The sequence below is a fragment of the Acinonyx jubatus genome, chromosome A1, assembly GCF_027475565.1.
Source record: "Acinonyx jubatus isolate Ajub_Pintada_27869175 chromosome A1, VMU_Ajub_asm_v1.0, whole genome shotgun sequence".
Lineage (NCBI taxonomy): Eukaryota > Metazoa > Chordata > Mammalia > Carnivora > Felidae > Acinonyx > Acinonyx jubatus.
This window is the reverse complement of record NC_069380.1, coordinates 113,813,059-113,835,730: the sequence shown is the minus strand read 5'-3', so window position 1 is coordinate 113,835,730 and position 22,672 is coordinate 113,813,059. Positions and strand designations below refer to the sequence as shown.

Here is a 22,672-nt window from a genome sequence, read left to right as displayed (position 1 = left end):
CATCAGTCTTAAGATCGAGGCGGAAGCAAGGAGTGGGTTGTAGGCATTCTCCTAGCTGCTGCAGCCTCATTTGTTTCCTCTTTCATTCTGACTTAGTACTACTCCATCTATAAGACAGGGTGCGAGGTGGCCAGCGGAACAGTGCGGGGAGGGGGCAGACCATGACAAGTGTATAATATGATGCCGGGCAGTGAGTGCTAAGAAAAATAAAGTACAAGGGGATAGAGTATCAGGGTCTGTCAGGGAAGGCCTCTCTGAGGACATGCAGCGTGAACAGAAGGAAGCAAAGCAGTGAGCTGTGGGGCATCCAGGGCAGTGCTTTGCAGATGGGAGACACAGTAGAAGCAGGAATACGGCAGGGTGTTAGAGGGAGAGCCAGAGTCAGTGTGGTGAGAAGAGTCAACTCGGGAGGGCAGATACTGCTAGCTGTGGCCAGGACTTGAGGTTTTTCTTCGTGATGGGGCCACTAGAAAGCTGTGGGCCCAGGAGGGACCTGACGGCGCTGACACTTTAATCGGATCCCTCTTGTTGCGTGTGAGAACAGACAGCACGTGGCCCAGTGCGGGTCTGGTGCAGAGCCACGTGGGAGTCGATGTGGTATCATCCGGGGTAATGAGAGAGAAGGCGGTGCCAAGCGCTCAGACCTAGATGTGTTTTAAAGATAGAGCTTACAGGACATAAAGCCTGCCTGTGACTAAGAGGAAAGAGGTCAGGGGTAAAGCCTCACTCGGGGGGCGTGGGGGGGCGCTGTCTGTGGGAGCCACTGGGACCTGATGGTGGATGTTGTTTGGGCTGGTCCATGCTGAGCAGTCGGCTGGACATGCAAGCCAGGGATGCTGACCTGCATGCAGTCTGCAGCCTGGGTGAGAACTGGCCCAAGAGGACAGAGCCGACAGCAGTGCATGCCGTGTGGGCGTCAGAAACGTTGAGAGCTGCTTGTTCAACACATCCACTGTCAGAAATCAAGTTATATAAACAAAATTAAATGACATATTAAAAAAAAAGCAAAGGTAGTTTTTGAAAACCAGCAAAAGAGGAGCAGAAGAGCTACATTTAAACCCAAAGAAAGCAGAAGAAAAGGCAATAATATAGATAAGGGCAGAAACCAATAAAAATGAAGATAGAAAGCTAGAGAAAATCAAGGAAATGAAAGGCAGTTCTTTGAAAAAAGAAGACACAAATTATCCATCTCAGGAATTAAAGAGAGGATATCACTATAGACCCTACAAGTATTAAAAGGATAATGAGTGAACACTATAGTCAACACTAGGTCCATGAATTTGACAACTTCAAAGAAATGATGGACTAGTTCCTTGAAAATACTATCTTTCATTGCATTACTTTTCTTGTGCTTCTCTAACAGATTACCATGAACTTCATACCCAAAAACAACCCAAATTTGCTCTACCATGGTTCTGTAGGTCAGAAATCAGACCCCGTTCTTGCGGGGCAAAACCCAAAGTCCTCAGCAGGCCTGCGTTCCTTCCAGTAGGCGCTGAGTAGGATCCATTTCCTTGCCTTTTCCAGCTACTGGAGGCTACCTTCATCCTTGGCTTGTGGCCCCCGTCCTCCAGCTTCAAAACTAGCAATGCCAGTCAGCCTCTCCTGTGACACACACAATCTCCTGCCTTCCTTTTCTACTTTAAGGCCTGTGTGATTATACTGGGCCCACCTGGATAATGCAGGATCATCTCTCTGTTTAAAATCAGTTGATTAGCAACCCTAATTCCCTTTTGCCATGTAATATATTTATAGATCACAAGGAGGAGGATGAGAAGATCTTTGGGGAGCCATTATTCTTTCTCCCACAAACACAAATTACCAAAACTCAATCAAGAAAAAACAGATAATCATTTAGTCTTATATCTATTAAATTGAATTCGTAGTTTAAAACCTTCCCACAAAGAAATCTCCAGACTCAGTTTCATCTACAAATTCTATCAAATAATAACAATTCTACAGTCTGTTCCTGAATATAGGAGAATCCACTCCCAAACTCATTTCACGAGGCCAGCATCACTCTGATTCCAATACTGGACAAGGATAGGATAAGAAACACCTCAGGAGACCAGTTTTCTTTGTAAGTAATGAGGTCAAGGGGCATTGGAGAGGGGAGATCTTGGAGGCAGCATTAAGGACTTGAGATTTTCCTAAGGTGCCTACCAAAATCCTCAGTGCAGAACTCCTCAACAGGATATTAACAAGTCAAACATATTGCAGGGGTTTATCTTGGGAATACAAGGCTAGTTCAACACAACCCCCCATGTTAACAGACTAAAGAAGAAAAAGCCTCACATTCATCTCAGTAGATGCAGATAAAACATTGGACAAAATTAAATATCTATTCATAATAAAAACTCTCAGCAAATTAGGGATGGAAGGAGAACTTTGTTAACCTGATGAAGGGAAGCCACATAAAAACCTATCACAAATAGCAGACATCATGGTCAAAGACTGATTTGTTTCTCCCTCATGTTACAAATAAGGCAAGAATGCCAGTGCCCTCTGCTCTCTTTTTCTCTCCTTTTTAATATTGTACCAGAAGTCCTGGGCACTGTATTAAGGCAAGAAAATGAAAAGACATACAGAATGAAAGAGAAGAAATAAAACTGTCTCTATTTATGAAGACACGTGATGTAGAAAATCCCATGCGATGTACAAAAATCTCATAGAACTGACGGTGAGTTTAGCAAGAATACAAGATATAAGGTAATGTACAAAAATCAATTATATTTCTGTATACCAGCAAGGAACAATTGAGAACAAGATTTAAAATTTTTTTTTTAATGTTTGTATTTATTTTTGAGACAGAGCGAGACAGAGCATTGAGCAGGGGAGGGGAAGAGAGAGAGGGAGACAGAGAATCCGAAGCAGACACAGCTCAAAACAGAATCCGAGCTCTCAGCACAGAGCCCGACATGAGGCTTGAACTCTAAACCACAAGATCATGACCTGAGCTGAAGTCAGATGCTCATCTGACTGAACCACCACCCAGGCGCCCCTGAAAGCAAGATTTTAAAAACAGTACCATTTACAGTAGCACCAAGGGGCGCCTGGGTTACTCAGTCGGTTGAGCATCTGACTCTTGATTTTGGTTCATGCCGTGATCCTTGGGTTGTGGGATTGAGCCTTGCGTATAGCCCTGTGCTGAGTGTGGAGCCTGCTTAAGATTCTCTCTCTCCCTCTGCCCTCTTCCCTGCTTATGCTCTCTCTAAAAAAAAATTAAGAAAAAAATGTGTCTCCCACTCACATGCATTCACTCCCTCTCTCTCAAAAATTTTTTAAAAAATACAGTAGCACCGAAACAAATAGGCATAAATCTGGCAATATATGTGCAGGATTTTTATGCCGAAAACTAAAACACTAATGAAAGAAATAAGATCTAAATACAGTTGACCCTTGAACAGTGTGGAGGTTGGTGTTCTGACCCCTGGTGCAATTGAAAATCTGTGTATAAAGTTTGACTTCTCATAAACTTAACAACTAACAGCCTACTATTGACCAGAAGCCTTACCAGTAACACAGCCAATTTACACATATTTTGTATGTTATATGTATTATATATTACAATAAACTAGAGAAAAGAAAATGTTATTAAGGAAAAACCTAAGGAAAAGAAAACGCATTTACAGTGCTCTTCGTATTTATTGAAAAAAACCCACCTATAAGTGGATGTGTGCGGTTCAAACCTGTGTTGTTCAAGCCTCAACTATAAATGGATTCATGGGTTGGAAGACTTTCCTCCACTCCCCGAATTAATCTATAGATTCAGTTCAATCCCAGCAGGAATTTTTTAGATCTCGAGAGTAGGATTTGAAAATTTACATGGAAATGCAAAGGAATGGGAATAGCTAACAGTCTTGAAAAAGAGGAAAATGTTGGAGGACTCACACTGGCTGGTGTTAAGTCTGACCACAAAGATGGGGTAATCAAGAACAGACCCGTGAATCACAGTAAATAGAAATACACCCACACCAATATAGTTACTGGATTTTTGACAAAGGTACAAAGACATTTCAGTGGAGAAACGTTTGTCTTTTGGATAAACAGTGCTGAGACAACTGGACAGTCATGTCTTTTACAATGAACCTTGACCTCTACCTGTCTTATTTCACTCAAAAGTTCCAATCATAGACCCAAATGGAAAATTACAGAACTTTTAGAAGAAAACAGGAAAGGAGTCTTTGTGACCTTGAGTGAGGCTAAGATTTCTTAAATACAACCCCAAATGTACAATTCAGAAAGTGAAAAATGAAAACATGAGATTACATCAAAGTTAAAAGCTTCTTCTGTGAAGGAAATGAAGAAAATAAAAAGATAAGCCATAAACAAGGGGAAAATAAGTGTAAATCACATACCTGAAAAGGCCTCATATCCATAATTTATAATCCTCAAAACTCATCAATAAAGTCAACCCAGTTAAAAAAAAAAAAAAGGCAAGATATTTGAAAAGACATTTTTCCAAAGAAGATACACAAGTGACAGACAAGCATGTCAAGAGGCACTCACCATCATTAGTTGTTAGGGAAATGCAAATTAAAGCCACAAGATACTATGACATATCTATGAAAATGGCTTAAAATGAAAATTAAAAACCTAAATAAAAAACTTGACACCACCACATTCTGGTGAGGATGCAGCATGATTGGAATAAACACATTCCCCTCGGGAATGCAAAATGATGTAGCGAATATGGAAAATAGTCTGGTAGTTTCTTTTCTTTTTTTTTTTTTTTAATGTTTATTTTTTGAGTGAGCGAGAGAGATCATGAATGGGGGCACGGGAGGGGGGCAGAGAGAGAGGGAGACAGAATCCAAAGCAGGCTCCAGGCTCTGAGCTTCAGCACAGAGCCTGACGTAGTCTCAAAAACCGTGAGATCATGACCTGAGCTGAAGTTAGATGCTTAACCAACTGAGCCACCCAGGCGCCCCTGGTTTGGTAGTTTCTTATAAAGTTGTATACTTTACCGTATAAGATACCAGTCTCACTCCTAGGTATTTACCCAAAATAAACATCTAGGTTCATACAAAAGCTTTACACAAATGTTTGTATCACCTTTATTTGTTAAACAAACTAACAAACCTACAAACAATTCAAATGTCCCTCATCTGGTAACTGGATAGACAAACTGGGCCATGCAGGCAGTGCTCTGCAGCAGGAAGCAGTGAGCTGGTGATTGACGTACATTGGAAACACATGATGCTGAGTGAAAGAAGCCAGACTCAAAAGGCTACATGCCACACAATTCCATTAATATGACATTCGAGAAAAGATAAAACTCCAAGGAAATGGTTTGGCTAGGACTTACGGGGCGTTTCTACTACATTGGGCTAGCTCAGGGAATCTGCAGGGGGATGGAACTCTTCTGTACCTTGACTGTGGTGGTTATGCAACTCTGTGTATTTGTCCAAATCCGTACAATTGTACACCAGAAGTGAGTTTTACTGTATGTAAAATTAAAACTTTAAGCAATAAACATTCAAAACTCATCCTTTACTAATTATCATCTATACTCTTAAGATTACAGCTGACCCTTGAACAACATGGGTTTGAATTGAGCGGGTCTGTTTATGTGCTGGTTTTTTCTTTACAAATACAGTACGGTACTTTACATGTATTTTCTCTTAAGCTTTGCTTAATAACGTTTTCTGTAGTTTATTGTAACATATGTGTTTGTCAACTGTTTAAGGTATGGGTAAGGCTTCCCAGTAGGCTATTAGTAGTTAAGTTTTGGGGGAATCAAGGGTTACAGGGGGATATTTGATACACGGGGTGGGGGCATTCAGGAGTCAGCTGTACTCACATCTGTCTGTCCTATCCGGGTGGTGGAAATACTACATAACGGTGCCCTCCAGTGCTTACCTTCCCAACTCCACCTTCAGGACATCATGCTGGTGGCTGAAAATCTCATGTGGGTGTCTTTATACCGTGCAATGTAGGAAATACTACAAATCCAGACTTGATTTATTGTTGTGTTGATTATCTAGACTTAAAGTGATCAAGAAAATGTTCATACTGCCTATTAAACCTAAAAGTGGGGCATCTATAGACAGCACAAAAAATTGATGATGTTGTCTTACAGTATTTGACAGCTATTATCTGATGGAGCAGAGAAGTCATTCATGAACAAGTGTGATTCCATCATATGTTATTGTTGCTTCACCTTCTTCTTGCTCCTTAAGGAAAACAGAATAGCAACGAACTTTCATGGCAGAACTGGAATCATTTGTCTGTGGCAACCATAGGTTGGGTATGGATGCAATTTCAGCAAAAGTCACTGAAAGCCTTTCATGAGAATGAAGTTGGCCATATGAATTTATAGTAAAGAGTACTGCATATTTGGTTATTTGTGAATTGGGTACTACAATCCCTTTGTAGGAGTAAAACGTGTAATAAACAAATGTGTGTATGCAGCCCCTTCCCTCCCCATCCTGGAAAGCTGGTGGTTAAGCATTTCCCAGCAGCCCATGACCTAGGAACCATCACATAAGGAGGTCAAGAGGACCAAGGTTTGAGGCCTGGTCACCTCAACATTAGAGGTCAAGAGGAGAAGGAGCCGGGAGACAAGATCAGGGCCAGGGATGGGGGACGGGTGTGGGACACACAGGGACTGAGCGTCCCCCAGCATCACATGCTACTAAAGAGGAGGCTGGCCAGGATGGTGTGCGCTGGGGAGAAGGGCGAGAAGTGGGCCTGAAGTGTGCATGGGGCAGGAAACAGGACTCAAAGGAAGCTCTTTGTATTGTCCTTGCCTTTTTTTTTTTTTTTTTTTTTTAAATTTTATATTTGAGAGAGAGACAGAATGCGAGCAGGGGAGGGGCAGAGAGACAGACAACCTGAAGCAGGCTCCAGGCTTCAAGCTGTCAGCACAGAGCCCGACACGCAGCTCAAACTCACGAGCCATGAGATCATAAGTATCTAACCGAAGTTAGATACTTAACCAAACTGAGCCACCCAGGCACCCCTGTCCTTGTATTAATAACTGTGGGGTCTATCAGATTTTGTCTGCTGATGAGAAAGATGGAGGAGGAAGGAAATCCTGGGAGGCAGGAACTGGAAGGGAGAGTTGGGCACAACCCTTGAGTTGGCCAGGGGCCCCAAGAGCCCCAAGGACCGGGTGCAGGGATGTGGGGGCTTGAGGCAGCCTCCTGGGAGAAAAGCTGGGGCGGGGGTGCATCATGCCCCTGCCCTATCTTGTGTGTGGCCCAGAAGGGATGGTCGTCTGAGGCTTTAGGAGTATTAGATCTTGAAGCTCAGAGGCAGACTTTTGTGGATTCGGGAGACGGGCTTCACAACTCTGTGACCCAGTCCCCTCAGCTGTAAAGTCAGAGGGTTGGTAACAGCACCAACCCTTACAGGTTGTTAGGATGAGGCGGGTTGGGGTGGGGGTACTCAGCACGTGGCAGCTTCTCTCTTCCCTCAGCGGGGTTGAGTGATCGTTCAGTGGTGAGAATTAGGTGAGACTTTTGAAGTGCCTGTCGGGGGCCATGAGGGGCACCGCAGGGCGATCACCAGGCTCTGCAGCCCTATGTGCAGGCAGTGGCCAGGCTGGTGAGGTGCCGTCAGGAAGGGAGCTGGCCAGACCTTACCTGAGGGAGGTAACCCAGGGTTATGTCTGCCCTGACTGAGAAGCAAGAAGCCTCAGGATGGTGAGGGGAAACAGTTTTTGTGGCAAAGGTGGAGTGAATACCCCCAAGGAGGCGGTGGGGCAAGTCTCCCTCTGCCTCAGCCTGGGCCATGCAGCTTTAGATCGTGGCCTGTGAGGATTTCCTGGCAGGAAATTTCCTGTGAGGATTTCTGCTGTCTCCTCACTTGCCTGTTTTGTGCCTTCCATTTATCTTCTGCTAGAAGGTTTAAATCAGCGAATGGGTCAGCAGCTCTTTCTCAAGCACGTGCCAGGTACTTTGCTGGACAGTAGGCTGAACATGTTCTCCAGCAGAATGCAGGGTGGTCCCATGAGCGCCTGTACCGATGTAACAAGGGCTATGGTGGAGAGGGCCGGGTCAGGGCCTGGGGGAGCGGGGAAAGCAGTGGGCCGGTGTTCGCCACTGTGGTACAAGAAGTTTTTAGGTGATACACGAACATTTATTAAAATGTTATCTGAATGTATGCTAGAAAAAAAAAAATAGCACATCAACATGATTCCAGATACTGCTTAGGAAGAGGAGAAGTAAGTTCATCTTTTAAAGTAAGTAATGGTATTAAGCCTGGGATGACCATATGGCAAAGGTGATGACCAGGACATGCTTGTGACAGGGGAGCACAGAGGTGTCCCAGGAACTGCCTCCAGGAGGCAGTTTGGGTACTTAGGGCAGGGTCACAGTGCCACAGTCTGCCAGGTTCTGCAGAGACACCTGCTTGTTGACTCTTGAGGAGATGTTTCCAGAAGATTCCTTTGCTATTAGGTGAGGATGGATAATGGATGTTGGGGGCTGAGGTAGGCTGATTTAAGCTTTGCAGCAGCTCAGATGATGAGTGGGGAGTTGGACTCTGCTGGAGAGCAGTGGATGGGTTGAGGGGGAAGCTGGGATGGGAAGGGGGTGAGGCTGTAGGGCAGCCAGCAGGTCGGGTGATGAAATAACAGGGGACAGACTTAGATCAGAGCTCAGGGTGGAAGAGTTGTGGACTGAAACCAAATGATGGCAACAAAAGCTTTGGGAACGGCCCAAGTGTGGGTCCCGACTCAGCCCAGGGAGGGACTGAGCAAAAGGAGGCCAGTGCCTTGTGGGCTCAGCCCTGCTGGCCGTCCCAGGGCAGCTGCTCACTCTGTGACTAGGGCCTTGGAAAGTCAGTGAGGAACAAAATGGATTCCCACCCAGATACACACACTGTGAAGAGAGGGCAGGGTATGGCATTATCAGAGGAGGTGTTGCAGGTCAGAGAACTTTCAACAAGATGCCTGAAAGAGACCCTAAGGAAGCACAGGGAAGTCTCTGGGGGAAGTGCCCTTCAGGCGGCTGGAGCACAAGTGCAAAGGGTGAATGCCAAGAGTTAAAGGCCAGACAGGCAAGAGACCATGCCCATCATTTAGGACTTCAGCTTTTACTGGAAATGAAGCCTGTGGAACGTTTGAGCTAAGAGAATGACACTATGGGACCCATTTATAGGGGTTACTGTGCACTCCCATGGGGAGTGCAGTGAGGAAACAGCATGATAAGGAAAGCTTGGGGGTGGGGGAACAGTACTGCAGTGGTCCTGGTACAGAGGACTGTGGGAGCCCAGCTCCTGGCATTTGCCCCCGGGTGCTGTCCCCTGTCACAGTGCATCTGGGTGGGGGGCGGTCTGTGTGACCAACAAAATACAGTGGAAGTGATGATTTATCACTTTTTTTGAGATCAAGTTTAAAAAAAAAACAACACTGCAGCTTCCATCTGGTTGCCATTATCTTTTCTGGCTGCCAATTTCTCTGGATCATTCCCTCTGGGGGAAGCCAGCTACCCCAGAAAGTGAGCTGTTGTATGGGAAGGCCCACGTGGCATGGGGTGAGTGAGGCCTTCTGCCAACTGCTACATGAAGGAGCCCAGAAGCAGAGCCCCCAGTCTGTCAAGCCCTCAGACATTGCAGCTTCATGAGACCCCAAGTCAGACCCTCCCACTAAGCTACTCCTGGATTCTGGACAGAAACTGAAATGAGTGTTGCTTTAGCTACTAAGTTTTGGTGAAATTTTTACACAATAATTCACACAGTGATGACAGCTTAGACCAGGTGATAGCAACAGAAGCAGTATCTGTTGGACCCGCCTACATTTTAAAGAATTCGGACAGCTCAAGTTTCAGATACTGATGAAGACATCCAAGTGGAGAGTTCAAGAGTCAAGTTCTGAGAGAAGTTAGCATTTAGTATTTAAAGCCAGGAGCGTGGTTAAGATCAGAAAAAGCAGAGCCAGAGAGAGAAGCAGCCCAGCTCCTGAGCCCTGGGACTGCACAACTTTGAACAACAAGGAGGAGGAGCCGGTAAGGAGGACAAGACCAAAGTCAGGTGTTCTAGAAGTGAGGGGCGTGGGGCGGGTGGGCGGAAGCGTCCACCTGGCCCACTTATATGGTGACATTGATGAGACAAAGAGCCACTGCATTTGGTGGTGGAATAGACGGTACCAGAGTGGTGGGGACATAGCTGACTGGAATGGAAGTGAGGAAGAGGACTTGGGGACTGTGTGCTGGGAAGGGACAGGGCACCTGTTACCACAGTTATAAGCTGGTAGGACATTTCAGAACAGACATGGATGGCTCCAAGGTTTTGACCTGCACCTGAAGCTTGAACAAGGGAGTTCCTAAGGAGGGTGAGTCCTTCCCTAGTGGGCTGCCACAGAAACTACAAGGCCACGCCCACGCACCTCACAGCCTGGAGCCACAGGTAGTTTCCCGTGTTGGGTAACACTCTGCCCTGAGCACAGGGATACCAGGAGGGCTGGGAGCACCACAGATACTGTGGGCAAATCCAAGAGATGTTTAATGTAAAACCCAACTCCTCTGGAAGGCAAAGAAAACAACTTTGGCCTCTCAGACTTGGTTTCATAGTGGACTTTATTGGGAAAAGTTAGTGTAAAAAACATTCAGATTAATAAAATTTAAATAAAGACAGTAAAATTATACCTCGTAGCTATAGTAATCGCTGTAGTAATCACAAATAAGGTAAAGTCTAAATTATTGCCTAAGCAAACCCTATTTTGTCAGGCTTCTGTTGCAAAGCCCAAGGCAGGAAACACTGCAATTACTAGAAGTGAGCCCAATGATGAATTTGCATTTGAAGCTGAGGAAAGGGAAAAAAAAAAAGCATGTTCTGATTAGGGCATCACAACATTCTAGTCTGAAAAAAAGCAACTTTATTAATGTCCTGCAGCAGAGTACATTAGTAATTGTAACCAGGCATTAAAATTCTCATTTCATGTCATAAAGAGAGTAATCAGTTTTCTTCATGATACATTACGTTTTACTGAGCTTCATGTGGCTTGTCCCTCCAAGACCTTTCTGGGAACGTTCCTTCTCCTGGCACACCTTCCTAAGATGCCCAGGCAGTTTACACTGGAACATGTCTGGTCATGTGATACCAGCCAACCCCCCTCCCTGCGCCCCCCCGGAACCCAGGACTTGGTGGAGGCCCCCTCACTGAACCCAGGTTGACTCCAATACGGCATCTCAAACCCCAATGCCACACTGAGAACTCAGTCAAGAGTATCACTAACAAGTTAATGTGAGTTTCTCTTTGGTTATGGAATTTTTATTTAACCTTATAAAAAATATAGCTAGAAATAAGCTCCTGAATTCCAAAAGTATTTTTAACCAATTTAAACACAAGTATGTCCTTGCCAAAAATTCACCACCTGGCCAGGTTTAAAATCTGCCTATTTCTCTGTGGAATCTAACATCAGTGTTCTATTTAGCAAATACATTTGAGTGAAGAGCCGTGACTGATCTTTAGAAGCCCCAAAGAGTGGGGGCAGCTGGGCAGGGTGGCCCTAGATGCTGTCCATGGCTTTGAACTCGCTGAGGGCCTGCACAGGGTTCACATGCTTCTTCTGAGATGCCCGTTTAATCTTGGTTTGTGTCTCATCCTGTTTCTCTCTCTTCACCAAGGGCTTTTTCTCAGGTGCCTTCATCTTCCACGAAACAGCTGGAAGGTTGAGGGAAGCCATACCCTGAGACTTCTGGTATTTGGTGGAGGCCACATAGGATGCCTTCACCGTCTGCACTACCGCGTTCATCAAGTTCTTGGCAGCCTGGATCAGGGACATGGCGCTGTCCACCTAAGAGGCACAGATGGGGCAGTGAGGAACACAAGTCTGACCTTCAGCCCCGTGTGCACCAGGGGCCTAGGCAATAGCTGTGTTCCTGATTAGCTCTCCCAGTGGCTACTGACCTTACCCAAAAAACCTGAAAATACATAGGTTTCAGCCATTTGGAAGTAAAGGGAGTAGAATCAAAAAACAAAAGGCGCCATCCCCCCCTTTCAACAAATCTTTATTCACTCTAGGAAGCTGGAGGAAGATGGTCTCTTTCTAACTGATTGCAGAGCTGTAACCACCAGCACTGACGAGGATGCTTTTTCAGTCATGATCCGGGGCATTTCCTCTCTCAGTATGGATACAAGCTCCCCACACGCGGGGGCACCAATATGCCCCACATACAAAGTAGTTCTTCGAAAATGAAATCCCAGGAGATTAGCAGAAGCTACAGGGAATCTATGGAGCCCAGCAAGTCAAGCAAGACATCCTCTTTGCCCTGCCCAATGTGACAAGGGGTCCAGAACTGTGGCATGGGGAACAGACAAGGGGAAGAGATAATACTCAAGTGAGAAGGGTGGAGGAAGTCTAAGAAAGCATATCTATATAATCTTGGCATTTTTGAACAGGTTCAATTCCTCTCTGGGGGGAAGAACAGCAAGGAAGGTAAAAATACTTTATCCCAGCAAGAGGCCAGCCCTGTAATGGCTCCCAGCCGTCACCAACTGCACCATGCCTAATAGCACTGCAGTTCAGCAGGGCACTGCCACCATGGGCTCCACCACAACACACTTTCCCAGTTGCTGGGCAGCTAAGGAGTGTGTGCGGACAGGAGGCTACTTTCATTTTGGAAAAAGGCCAGCATATTACCAACAATCACTTTGTTCCATGGATAAAACTTACCCCAGAGACAACGAGCTCTCCACCGAGATTCTGCACCTCAGCCTTGACTTTGCTGCAGATGTTGAGCTGGTGGCAGTAGAGGGCGATACGCTGCAGGTAGGCCAGCAAGTCCTGCTTGCAGGCTGAGTCGGGGCACTGAAGGAAGAGCAGCAGGTTCAGCCCTGAGAGTTCCAGGCCCTAACACATCCCACCCCCAGGTGCCACCGACATGACGCCTCTCTCCTTGCTGGAGTAAAGGGCAAGAGACATGAGTTATCCAGCCCTAAACTGCTCTCTGCAGGGCCCATGCCCCTCAAGGTGAGAAAAAAACCTCAGCAAGCAAAAGCCTGGTTCTGGAGACAAGAGTGCTTGGAGCTACATAATAACCATCCGAATAGCTCTTCTGCTAGGGGTACTTTATGTGGTCAAAACTGTGATGAAAACTATAAACATCTGATAAAAGGAAATGTTCACTTGAGGCAAAGATGGAGGATGAGTAAACCAAAGTGAGAAAAAGAGTACCTGGGAATGGTGAGGTCTTGACCAGTCACAGAGAAACTCAAGAGCAGCCCAATTCCTGTCTTGCTGCCTAAGCTCAGGGTGACTTTAGGAGGTTTCATCCCAACATTGAAATAGAGCACCTCTCTCAAGTGTTTACGGCAAATGCTTCCCTCCTATGAGGCTGGAGTGCAGAGTCAGCAGGTGGTATAAAATAGGTCTACGGACCATGCTGGAGCTTCTGCATTTTCTTCTAAGAAGCTACTGAGGAAGCACAGAGCCATATCTGATCTGCACGTTAAGATGATGCTACAAAAAGATGGTGTTGGTGGCTGTGTGCAGAAGGGAGTGGATGGCAGCATCGGTGGGGACAGGCCACAGCAGTCCAGATATAGGCCGTGGAGGTTTGGGCTGAACTGGTGGTTGCAGAAAGGAAAACACTGGGTGTTGTCACAATTAAGTGTGGCCAGGAGAAGCACCAGGGCTTAGTCCTGGATTTCATGAAAGAGGTGAGTCAAAAATGGCTTCTAAATCTTTGGCTTGGGTGGGTGAGGAACCACTACCATTCATCCTATAGCCTAGATGCTTCAAGGAAAAGTGGCTGATGAGGGGTGGGGAGGCGGGTCTGGATCTGTGGAGAAAAACTATAATGTGCAAACACGGTCCCCATTGGTAAATCTTAGAGCATCCAGGGAAATGTGCTGTAAATGAGGAAATAGGAACCACATTTTCTAACAAAGGAAAAGAGACAAAGGCTTGGTGGTTAAGAACAAGCAGTGCACCCAATGTTTACAGCAGCATTTTCAACAATAGCCAAAGTATGGAAAGAGCCTAAATGTCCATCAATGGGTGAATGGATAAAGAAGATGTGGTATATATATATACAATGGAATATGACTCGGCAATCAAAAAGAAAGGAATCTTACCATTTGCAACTACGTGGATGGAACTGGAGGGTATTATTATGCTAAGTGAAATTAGAGAAAGACAAGATTCCTATGACTTCACTCAAATGAGAACTTTAAGAGACAAAACATGAACATAAGGGAAAGGAAACAAAAATAATATACAAATAGGGAGGGGGACAAAACAGAGGAGACTGATAAATATGGAGAGCAAACTGGGGGTTACTAGAGGAGTTGTGGGAGGGGGGATGGGCTAAATGGTAAGGGGCATTAAGGAATCTACTCCTGAAATCACTGTTGCACTATATGCTAATTTGGATGTAAATTTAAAAATAATAATAAAAATAAATAAATAAATAAATAAATAAGAACAAGCAGTGCAGAAGTCTATCTAGGCTCATTCAGTGTGTGAGGATCCACAGAAGCAGCTCTTGCCCCAGGCTGAAGGTCTGCAGGAAAAGAGAAGCAATAGCATTGCACAGTAATGACTGGCAGGACACACACATCTGCTCCAAAGAGGTGCTCTAATGCAAGTTGGTCCTGCCTGCCTGCTAAGACATGGCAAAGAAAAAAGAGGAATTCAGATATCCTTTAAAAATCTATGTTGGTATTAACCAAGCAAGTTGACGAGTTAAGAACAGTTTTAGAGAGGAGCAGAGTGCTGTGTTCCAAGAAAAATCTTGTCACCACCACCTTGGGATGGACCTGGCTGGGCTCCCTAAGTCCCGTGATGAATTCAGGAACCCAAGAAGCAAGCCTGTCACTCACGTGGTCTGCAATGGTTCTGCCGAGCTTATCCATCCTGGATCCCGCCTCAGCAATTTTCTTGGCGGCACTGATCACATCCGATGTATTTTTGAGAGGTCCTTTACCTCTGACAAAAAAGCATAAGGATCATTGTATGTAGCTGAAGATGAACAGAAAAGTAAGATTTTCTGCAAGTAGCCTAGTGCTCTCCTCCATGCAATTGGTGGGGGGCGGGCACGGCTCACCGGGTGAAGTCGGTCATCTCCATCATGATCATGCACATCTGCTTGGCCAGCACGATGATGTCATTACCACTGTCGTCCCATTTGGACACTTCAGCATCCAGCTTGCTCTTTTCTTCCTGGAAGCTGGCCACCTGTTCTGCAATCTTTGCTTTTTGCTCCTGGGGAAGCTGAGCCATGATCGCCTGAAATCAGAAGCGCAGAAAGCTCTTACATAAAGAGAATATGAAGTTCTCACAGTGCGTTAGCCACAAATATTTCTACCAAGCAATCTATGACACAGGTAGGATAATACTTTAATAGGTTTCATTTTGCCTAAAGGTCCATTTCTTCTTATTTTGAGAAGTTTACAGCAGCCTGAATTTCCGACCCACTTTTAAGTTTTTGTGTGGAGGAAAACCCAGTGTGAGGGATTAGAAGGCTAATAGGGAAGGTTGGAGATCACACCTGTATAGGAACAGAACCTGCTTAACTTAATTCTTTAGAATTTTATCCTCTGCCTGCTGCCATGGGGAGAGGACTTAAGAGAAGTGGCTGATGCATGGAGCCCTTTGCCTTGTGGGTCCTGACTGGGCATTTCCGGTGCTGCTACTTTTAGTTACTTGACATGGCATTTAAACCTTATCAAAGCAGCACCTGGAGGCCTGGTGCCCACCTCAAGGTCCACAGACTCCTAAGCCTTGGGCTTCTCCCCACTCAGCTTCCCCAAGTGCTCATGATGGAGTGGGGCCCAAAGCAAGGATGCATTTGCTGTTCAAAATAATTTCTAAGGAGGGGAAAAAGACTCCATAGAAATATTTCTTGGCATCCTCCCAAAAACATAAATGCTATTGATTGAAGATTTAATGACTCAAATGAATGCAATGGCTCTGAATGATTTTCTTGAATGTACCACTGTTGTTTTTTTTTTAACCCATGAATAATTAAATCGTTTATACCCATGGTAGCATTGATATGGGCAAAGACAGCAATCTTTTTCGAATTTCACAATCCTTTTTAACAAACATTACATTGACTGGATCTTGGGCTTTCCTGATGCAGGGCTCTGTCATAAACCAAAGCCTCGGGGCACAGCTGAGGCACAGTGCCATGTTCCTCTCTGCTCCCAGCTGAGGAGACATTCTGGAGGAACCTATATCTGACTAGCATGTGCCACAACTTAGGTTAACTTGAGTCCTGCTGCCAGAAAAAGAGTGGGAAAATGGTGTTCTCAAAATCAAGAGTGTTTTCCTGGAAGAGAAAAAGCCGAGTTCCCAGAGGGACAGGGAAAACAAGTCAAACTTGTCCCTTACCCGGGCACTCTGGCCAGCAATCAGTTGATCATCTTCTGTCTGGACACTTGTCCTACTTCTGACATCAAAGTCTTCTGTCTCGAAGTCAGAATCATCCAGTTCCTCAGGGGTCTACCATCAACACAGAAAGTACAAGTCAGACACAACCCTGGGCCTTTGGCCTTCAGCTATTCCAAGCCTCTGGGCCCAATGTATGAACACCCAGAATTCTGGATTTTCATGTGCCATGTTCCAGCGATGTAGTTAAAATCAGTCTTTGTCCAAGACCCTGGCCTCACTAATGCACATGTGGGGTGTCTGGTCCAACAATCACCAGGTGAAGGTACCACATCAACAATTCCCAAAGAGTCTAGGGCTTTCTTTATGGGAGGTTAGGGCTTCAACTTTCACCAGAGTCAGGACTCTATTTGACATAATGTACTCCTCTAACACTTGTATCCTAACACAAAGGTGAGAATTATCTTGGGTAGAAAAGGTACTGTAGTGAAAAGAGAAGTACCAAACATTAGCAGATTCTTCTAATCTTCTCATTTTATGACAAAAAGAAAATTAGTGAATTAACTCATGCAACTGCTTTGAGGAGTACAAACGGGCAATGTATTTTTATGGTTTTTTTTGTTTGACTTTGATCAAAGCAAAAAGAATATGGCAGGTGAGGTCTGAGTATATACCAAAGGTCCTGAATACCAGTCCCAGCTGTTTGCTTTAATTATGGAATAAAATTCTTATTTTGCACAACCTCCAGCCTCCGATGATTAGCTGCTGACTTGAAACATAATGTTGTCTTCTGGAAGTTATCAGTAACAGGGCAGCAGGCATAACAGCTGGGGTTGGCTCTTGGCCCAGCTGGCCGGCCTGTGACAGGAGGGCACTGAGGGGAGTCCCTCATCTGCACCAGGACCTAATCCAAGCCCAGCCCAAGGGCTCGCTGTGAGGCTCAAAAGAGAGGATGGGTGAGGAAGCATCTGGCCCGGCCAAAACTATCTTGGGTTTGTACACATGCAAAGGCTGAGCCTTTCCCTCAATGGGATGAGGTAAGGACAGCGGCAGTCACCCCAGGCACCAGCAAGCTGGAAGGAACACATGAATGCAAGATCCTAGAGTTTCTCTGACTTGGCAGTGTGAAACAGTACACCACCCTGGGCCATTTAGAATGGCCTGTGAAGGAGCGTTCTCCAAGGAAGGCCTCCTGATAAGATCTCTGCTTCTGTTCCACCCTGGCTAGTCCATCACAGACCAAAGAACTATTCTTGCCAAGAAAACCAAATACATTCTATTCTTTCATTCTGAGTACGTGTGTGCCAAGTACTGTTCTGGGCCTTGGAGGTACAAAATGACTAACACAAAGATCCCTGCTCTTGCATATATTCTAAGGGGAGAAATGACAATAAACAAAATGAGAAGGTGAATTTTACGAGACATCAGAAAGCGATCAGTGATACAAATCAATAAAGCAGTGAGGATTGTAATTTCATATGGGTGGTCAGGAAAGGTTTCCTAAGAAGGTGACATGTGAACAGGGAGCATGGGAGGTACCTGGGGGAGGAGTGTCCTGGCAGGAGGGAGTCACCACAACCAAGGCCCAGAGGCAGGAGCTCACCTGGGGAATCAGATGAGCAAGGAGGCCATGGCAGAAGGACTGAGCTCACTGCCCTCAGGTTATAGGATCAACTACAGCCCCAGAAGAACAGCAGCAGATGAAATTCTAGAAGGCCTTGTGGGCTAGTGTAAGGACTGATGCCAGCCACAGCCAGCCTGTGGAGGGTGCTGAGCAGTGGATAACATGACCTAACTGAAACTTGAAAGGATCACTTGGGCTGCTCTGTGGAGAGTGAAACTAGGCTTCAAGGGATGAGAATAGGGAGGCAGGTACATGAATCCAGGTAAGAGATGCTAGTGGCCAGGACCAGAGTGGGAGCAGTGCTCAGATGCTCTATTTATTGTGAAGGTAGAGGAGATGTGGGAATTGAGACAAAAAGAGGAATCAAGGGCAAATCCGAGGTTTGGGCCTCAGCAAGTGGAAGGTAGGTTGCCATCTACTAACCCATGAAGACTGGGTGGAGGAGGGTCGGGGTCAAAGATTAGCAGATGCTTGTTAGGTAATCAAGTGGCCAGAGAGAGCAGGCAAAGTGGAAGGTTGTGTGTGGAGCTCAGGACAGTCACCCTGGATGTTTTTCCCAAGGGAATGAGGACTGAGTGAGAAGAGAAGAAGCTGACAGCTTTGCTACCAGACATGCCACTGGTAAGGAGCTGAAGAGACGAGGACAAAGCAGACTAAGGAGGAGGAGGACGGATGGGAGAAATGCCAGTGTGCTGTATGCTGTACATGGGCAGAGACCTGGCAGGGGGCAGGCGGGACGTCCAGACCACCTCCACACCCTAAGGAAACAGCCCTAGGCCCCACGGGAGGGGGGGAGGCGAGCAGGAAGGTCTGAAACATTCTCGGATGCTAGGGTTGTGGGGCAATGCTGCCTGGTTCTGGGACCACAGTAGGGGCAGCTGCCCTATTCTACAACCAGGCTTAGCAGATGGCGGATTTCAAGAGAATAGGATTGTGCAAAGCCATATAAGGAACTGAATGGGGCAAAAGAGAGTCTACTAACTAACCAGAGATGCAAAAAGCTAGAAAAGGAACAAAGCAAAGACAGGCATGGTTGGGTAAGGGTGACAGGTGAGGAAGACTCAGAGGACTGTCACATTCTGGACAGTGGGGGCTGCAGAGAAGGACACTGGACACTGGAAATGACAAAGACCAGGTGTGACTATGGAAGGCAAGCTGAGGTAGGAGGAGGACAAGACACAAGACTGAGAGGCTTGGGGGATGGAAAGATGATTCTTGAATTCAAATAGGAACGGAGTCCAAGTGCACAGCAGTAAGCCAGGGCCTGCAGTGTAGCTGCCTCGCAGGCCTCAGCTGTGCCCTGGCTCTAGCACACGCGGCTGTGTACACCTCTGCCAGGGCTGTGGCCATCCTGGTGCCCAGCACAGCTACCCCACTGCCAGGCCCTGTGCTGGGCACACTATCTACATTATAGCTAATTAAAACCATCAACCACTAGCACCTCTGTTTTAAGAGAAGATAAGAGAGGCGGCACCTGTTCACAGACACAGCTCTAGAAGAGGAGTCTATGAGGCCTGCCTGCTCTAAGGACTGCTCTCCCACAACAGGACTCTAGGATCTGCATGCATTTCCTGGCATGTACACAGTTTTTGTCACACTTTAAGCCCCAAAAGCATTAACCTCAGACACCCAATGACTCCTTTTTATCATTAATGTTCTTTTTATTTCTAGCTGTCTGTCAGTATGGAAAAGAGCTCTGGAATAATAGGGCTGTGTTCATTACTAGTGGTTTATGTGACCTGGGATCCCTTCACAGCACTGAGACAGAGCTGCTGGGTTTAACCTGTTATTCAACCAGGCCAGGATTCTTCTTGAGCACAGGAATGAAGGGATGGAGAAAGCAAGAACAACCAATTCCCTGCCCCCAACCTCCAACACGTCCAGGGGACGTGGGACCTGTAGGAACAGCCAGCAGCCAACCAGGAAATCCAAGAACATTTATCTTTCCTCCTTACCCAGAGGTACAGTCTTGCCCAAGTATTTCTACACTGCATACGAACTGGGTCCAGCCTGATGCAACTGCCTTAGAAATGGCCTCTATTTCCAGCTGATGGTCTGACTAGGTTCTACAGGATGCCAAGCTGAGAGGATAAAAAAAATGGGACAGAATCCCTGCCTAGCTTGAAGGGCTGGACGAGCAAACCATGTAAATGACACTCCCCTGACCCACTACACTGACAACACGGCACAATAGCCATGTATGCAGCAGGCAGGCTGGGCAGCTAGAGGAGGGCCCGGCCCAGGCCTGGGGGACCCCCAGGTGGCCTGGTGAGAATTCTCCCTGCTCTCAGCTTCCAGAGCAATACGTTCATACTCCTAACAGCATGTGAGGGATCAATCGCGAGGGAAAGATAGCTGTGAGACCTGGCACCAGCCCCTGGGCTGTATTACAGAGGGGTTAGTAGTTTCTCAAGGGGCTGCCACAGGCACTCCTCCTTAGTCTCAACACACTGGGGCCCCAGGAGCCTCCTGCCTCCCCTTCGAGGAGAGAGAACGTATTCTATGTGAACAGTAACTTCAACTTGCATTAAAGAAATACTCCGTTCTCTGCAAATAACCGAAAAGCCTTTATTCTGTTTAGTATCCCTCTAACTTACCAGAAGCCTCCTATGTGTGGTAGCTGTTTGCCTGAAACTAAATCATCAAAGCCAGTTCACACTAGCTCCCCTTCTTGGCCCAAGTTTGGGCTCTAACTTGCGAGTAAAAGTCATTTTAGACAACATAATTAAATATATCTCATTCTAACAGCTTTTAGATTCATGGTTTTAATATACTGCCACCGCATCTGCTGAGTTCCAGAATGATGCATTGCTCAAGTTTAGCAAATGATAAGAAAGAAGCTGTTAAAATGTCTGAAACGCAGTTACTCACCCTTATCATCAACACCGCTTTCCTGATGTCCCGGATGCCATCGTACACTAGGCGGGAGGCATCAATAAACTCATTCTCATCCATGGGCTGGGCAGGGTCCGAGCTGAGGGCTTCCACAGCTGCCTCTACTTGCTCAGTAAAACGTGGCATGACTGTGGAGAAAGAGGCAGGGCAGATCCTGCTAGGCCAGCAGACATCATCATTCTACCAGCCCTCCCTCAATCCCTCAGTCAGACAGGAGGAGGTGAGGTATATGATGAAGAGCATCTGCCTCTACCTATGTGAGGAGTATTTACAGTTGAAATAAATTAAATGCTATATTTTACCAAGACTCAAATCATCTTTGTCTCTGACCAGATTTTGCAATACAGGATTTGGATGGGTGAGCAACTGAAGTGAGATAAACGGGAGGCCTCGCTTAAAACTAGGACTCTCCTTAATTTGGTATTTATCTACTAACAAAAGACTTTACTCAAAAATTCACCTTAAATAGTGTGTTCAGAATTATTCCCATGATTAGCTGTGGGACACATGAAGGAAAGGAGTTTTCAAGGCCTTAATTTAGTTGATCAACTTCTCAAGGTCTGATGTCCAACCCAGACATGTTGTGTGAAGACCTGATCTACATCCTGATCTCATCCTTCCTAACCACAGGGCCTGAACTCCCAGGATGGCCCAGCCCAGCCCACCCATCTGTGTGTGGGGAGCACTGGAAGGGAGGAAGTCCCCGAACCTGTGTTGGAGAGCAGCTTGGTGGCTTCCAGGACCTTCTCTGTGTAGACCCCTGGCTCATAGTTGTCCATCTCTGATGTGACTACATGGATGACCCTAGCAGCCCGGCCTCGAATCGCACCAGCTGTGCGGTCCAGCCCATCCACATCTTTCTCTTGGAGAGCAATGACACATTTGTTCACATCTTCCAAAATGTGATTCTCTGAAGAACAAACAAAAGGCTGAATGAGGGAGAAGGCATTCCACTAGAAGGGGAAAATTTTAAGTTGGCACCTATCGTTCACTGAGTGCTCATTTTGTGCCAGCTGCAGTGCCAAAGCGTTTCATGTATCATTTCACTGAACAGACCAGACTAACCGCTGGATTAACTGTCCCACGGAAACTCAACCTGTAATCACCTCCAAGAATAACAATCTGCATTCCAGGTTTATAGAAAGAGGGAGAGACAGAGGTCAACTGAGATTTTTAAGGCACAGGTGTTTTGCAAACCAGGCAGAAAATTCAGATTATAGAAATCTACTAACTTCTCTTTAAATAATTTCACTGACCTAATGTCCAAAACAAAGTCTAAAACAGAGGGAGGGGTTCACGATAAGTCTCATTCCTTCCATTCTCTTGCCCCTCCCTCAGTAGATGCCAATGTATTCAGACCATCTCCCAAGAAGCCAGGACAGCCCTGGGATAGAAGGCGCTGGAAAGGAGACTGAAGCCTCCTCTGGAGGGCATAGAGGAAGCCCATTTAAAGCAAAACATTTAGTAACCCTCTCATGGGTGCAGGGGGTACCTTGCTGTGATATTTACAAAAACCCTTGAATCCTGTTAAGCTGACATTTTGAGGACCCACCAAACCTATTTTTCCTCAAAGCAAAATTCTTGACACTGGATACTGGGAACCTCTGAGTTAGCTTTAGCTTCATCTATAATAAAAGCAAAGTGGAAGCAACCAAAATGTCTAAGGACAGTAGGTAATATATTATGGGTACTATACAGCCATTAAAATGGATGAGGTCAATGGGTAAGGGCTAACCCAGAATGGTAAAAGGGGATGTTCTCACCCAGAACTGAAGGGACCACGAGGATATGGCCCAAATGACAGGGCTCCTCAGACTCCGTGAAGTTGGTTGGAGAGTCACATAAAGGAAAGCCACCACGTCATCATCTAG

General features: G+C 46.0%; 1 protein-coding gene across 2 annotated transcripts in view; it reads right to left on the bottom strand.

Moving 5' to 3' along the window:
• Window positions 1–10,505: 10,505 nt before the first annotated feature.
• CTNNA1 (catenin alpha 1) overlaps window positions 10,506–22,672 on the bottom strand; it is a 177,044-nt gene continuing 164,877 nt past the window's right edge. For both annotated transcript variants that reach the window (XM_027076581.2, XM_053221542.1), the window contains 7 exons: window positions 21,511–21,711; window positions 20,778–20,929; window positions 16,286–16,396; window positions 14,997–15,178; window positions 14,773–14,878; window positions 12,623–12,757; window positions 10,506–11,743 (listed from right to left, as the gene is read on the bottom strand). In XM_027076581.2, the coding sequence (XP_026932382.1) occupies window positions 11,456–11,743; window positions 12,623–12,757; window positions 14,773–14,878; window positions 14,997–15,178; window positions 16,286–16,396; window positions 20,778–20,929; window positions 21,511–21,711 (1,175 nt within the window). In that variant the 3' untranslated portion in view covers window positions 10,506–11,455. The remainder of the gene's footprint in view (window positions 11,744–12,622; window positions 12,758–14,772; window positions 14,879–14,996; window positions 15,179–16,285; window positions 16,397–20,777; window positions 20,930–21,510; window positions 21,712–22,672) is intronic.